The sequence below is a fragment of the Lolium perenne genome, chromosome 6 (assembly GCF_019359855.2).
Source record: "Lolium perenne isolate Kyuss_39 chromosome 6, Kyuss_2.0, whole genome shotgun sequence".
Taxonomy (NCBI): domain Eukaryota; kingdom Viridiplantae; phylum Streptophyta; class Magnoliopsida; order Poales; family Poaceae; genus Lolium; species Lolium perenne.
The window spans coordinates 10,572,973-10,576,527 of NC_067249.2; the positions used below are offsets into that span (position 1 = coordinate 10,572,973).

At 55.2% G+C, this 3,555-nt stretch overlaps 1 protein-coding gene across 1 annotated transcript; it reads left to right on the plus strand.

Annotated features, from left to right (window-relative positions):
- The first annotated feature begins 533 nt into the window (after positions 1 to 533).
- LOC127310880 (GDSL esterase/lipase At5g03610-like) lies at positions 534 to 1,456 on the plus strand. The gene has a single exon (XM_051341511.2). It carries the CDS (start codon positions 578 to 580, stop codon positions 1,376 to 1,378), a length of 801 nt encoding a protein of 266 aa, XP_051197471.1. The 5' UTR covers positions 534 to 577; the 3' UTR covers positions 1,379 to 1,456.
- The last annotated feature ends 2,099 nt before the right edge of the window (positions 1,457 to 3,555 follow it).

Sequence of the window (3,555 nt, forward strand, 5' to 3'; positions counted from 1 at the left end):
AGCGAATGTCGTGTAATCAGATCAGATGCTAGCTAGCTTACCTATTTACTTGGAGTACTATCGATGGATTAGCTAATGTTTTCCCGCGTGTACCTTGGCAGCTGCTGGTGTGGAGAGTCAGAGATGGTTTCCTCCTCCTGGTCGTTGTCGCTATCGTTTTGGGGAGTGGATCTGTGACGGCGCCGTCCCTAGCCCTGAAAACCCAACGCCTTCGCCTCCTGCTGCTCTCACTTCGCCTAGTATGTTCGTCTTCGGCGACTCCTTCGCTGACAACGGCAACATTCCCAAGGACACGCAGCAGCTCAGCCTCATCTCACGCCAGTGGTACGATCCATACGGGGCCTCCTACGGCAAGGACAATGGCACCGCCGCCGGGAACTTCAACGCCACCGGACGCTTCTCCAACTACTTGGTCCAATCCGACTTCATCGGTACGTACCTACGCTGTTCATATCTATATATCACACTAGCTAGCTCCCAACAACCATATATACTTTGATCGGTGCATATATAGTTATATACATGATGTGCGTTGCTTGATCGATCGATTTTGCCATTTTCAGGGAGGATCTTGGGGATGAACGAAGCGCCGCCCACGTACATTTCCTCGGGCATCAACGGGAACTGCGACAACGCCGGCATGACGTTCGCCGCGGGAGGCTCGGGTGTCTTCCCCGTGCCGCTCGGGGTGCCCAAGCTGAGCGACCAGCTGGACAACTTCGAGCGCCTCGTCGCCTCCGGCTGCATCACCAAGGCCCAGATCGACGCCTCCGTGGTCCTCATCGCCGTCTCCGGCAACGACTACGACCGCGTTGGGGTGGCCCAGCCCAGCGCCTTCGGCGACGTCACGGTATTCATCAAGAACGTCACATCCCAGATCGCGGCGGCGGTCGACCGCCTCGAGAAGGTCGGCATGAACAAGATCCTCGTCAACAACCTCCACCCGGTCGGCTGCACGCCCGCCCAGACGGTGCCCAGCAAGTACGCGACGTGCGACGGCGCCGGCAACACGGCCTCCAAGACCCACAACGAGAACCTGCACCAGCTCCTCGCCGACAACGGCAACGTCATGCTCCTCGACCTCTACGGTGCCTTCATCGGCATCGTCGACAAGGAGCACGCCGGCGACAAGGGGTCGGACCTGTCGCGGCAGTTCAAGAACAAGAAGACGCCGTGCTGCATTGGCAACGACCCCACGGGCTTCTGTGGCCAGATGAGCAGCGACGCGCAGAACCCCGTGGAACTCTACACGGTGTGCCCCAACCCGGAGAGGCACTTCTTCTGGGACGAGATGAACCCCACGCAGGCTGGCTGGACCGCCGTCATGACGCAACTCGAGGGGCCAATCAGGCAGTTCATCTGGCCCTCACAGTCCTAGACATTATTGTACTCATCGATCTTAGTGTAGTAATTAGTTTCTCGTTTAGGGTTTTGGGCACTGCTTGTGCCATATCGATCTGTCCGGATTTAGTTTTTTGAGTCAGTTTTGTGAGCTTTGTGTTGGCCAACAAAGTTGGCCATATATACAGTATTATCCATCGAATCAATATAGCAATCTTTTACTCATATAAATTTGGTCACAACAATCGATCGTGATGATCACACAAAAACAGTCCGGAAAGATCGAAGACGGAGCTAAGAGCATCTCCACTCGTTGGCGCTCCCCATGCTCAAATTCGGCGAAATTTTCGTCCGGATTGGAGGAAAATTTGGCCTGGGGAGCGCCGAAGTTCCAGCCGTCCCCCCGGCAGGAAACCCCCAACCTCGACTATTTTTTTCGATAAAGGGAATATATTAATATCAAAAGATACCAATTACACTCAGCCTCTGCAACAACGCCCCACCCTAATGGCAGTACGGATGCACACAGCCAAAAAAGAGAAAAGAAAACTAAGAAATAAAAGTCCCGCTACAGCCTTCTAGACCTAGCAACAGCAATACAACCACCACCGTGACAACACCTGAAGTACAGACTCTCCAAAAGCGACGCCTCCAAGAAGGAAACAGTGCACCAGCGCCGTCGTCGCTCGACCAATGGTCTTAGGATTTCTCCCTGAAGATAGTCCCCACTCTCAAAACAATGCCTCCAACAAGAACATTGCCAGGCACAACCAGTTAAGGCCAGACCTTGGGTTTTCACCCTGAGAGGTAAGACTCCGAACTTCCCCTGTGCTACCGTCCCCACATGCATACCACTGCTGCAAGCCCGGAACGCCAAGCAGATCTCTCAGCATCACGTTAACTCGAACCTCCTTTAGTCAGTCCACCAATCCGGCCTTCATGATATTCCTTCTTCTGACTTCACCATGGACCAAAAAGTCACCAGATGTCAACACAGAATATAGCTTCGCGGCGCTCCCTCCGGAACCAAACGGTCGGAATAAAAACATGGGTGCGCGCGACCGAATACCACCCGATCCAAAGAACTGCGGGCAAAATATGCACTGTTCCATTCGCCAGCGGAGCTTTCCGGAACTCATCTCTCCAGCCAGATCAAAGCAAACTGACCTCCGGTAGATCTTCATCTTCGCTTGCGAGAAATCCGAGGACCGTCACCAAAAACAAAGCAAGACCAGCAGCCCCCACGCCGCCAGTCCCTCCTGCCGGATCACCAGGGAAGAAGACGGCGGCGCGGATCATGCGTACCACCGCTGAACCGTCACCGGGGCGGAGGCCGCCACCGCTCCACCGAATCCTCCATGGCTACCGACGGAGAGCATCAGGCCCCGGCCAAGTAGCCGTGCCGCCCGGCTTCCTCCACCGGCGCTTCATCACCTCCCATGGAACGCCACCGTGGAAACCCTCTCCGCCCCCTCGTCGTTCGACGGAAGGGGCGCCGCCACCGCCGTCGTGGCCGAGGCCGGGGCCGGGGCTGTGGCCGGGCCGGGGCCGAAGCCGGGGCCAAGGCCGGGGCCGGGGCCGAGGCCGGCAGCAGCGGCGGCTGAGGTGTGGCGATCTGGGGGCGGCTGCTCGGAGCGGGGCGGGTAGATCCTCCGCAGCCGCCCGGGAGGGGGGCGGGAGAGGAGGAGGCGGTGGCATCAACCTCGACTATTTGACGTATTTCAAACAAATTCGACATAAAATTTAACAAGTTCGGCCAACAAGAGTCAGAAAATTGCTGAAACAAATTCGGCGATAATCAGTAGAATGTTTAACAAGTGCTGAAACAAATGAAGCACACAATTTCACAAGTTTTGAAAAAAATTAAGACAGACTAGTTGGTGTCGGCGTTGGCGTTGCCTCGGAGCGCCCATATGTGCTCCACCAGATCATCTTGCAACTGTTGATGCATTTTAGAGTCTCGAATCTCCTGGCGCATAGCAATGAAGGCGGCCCATGATGTCGGCACCTGGTGATTAGGTTGTGCAAGAGGACCCTCTCTCTCATATGGTGCTTGTTGCTCAGCCAGAGGAACCGGATGTTTTCGCTCATTTTCAATAATCATATTGTGTAAGCACACACAACAATTCATCACCTCCCACATCTGATCTTTGGACCAAGTCATAGCGGGAAACCGGACGACATCAAATCTATGCTGGAGGACACCAAATGCAC

Excerpts from the sequence above, each read along its gene's own strand:
- LOC127310880 (XM_051341511.2), top strand. The coding sequence starts at position 578 with ATGAACGAAGCGCCGCCCACGTACATTTCCTCGGGCATCAACGGGAAC.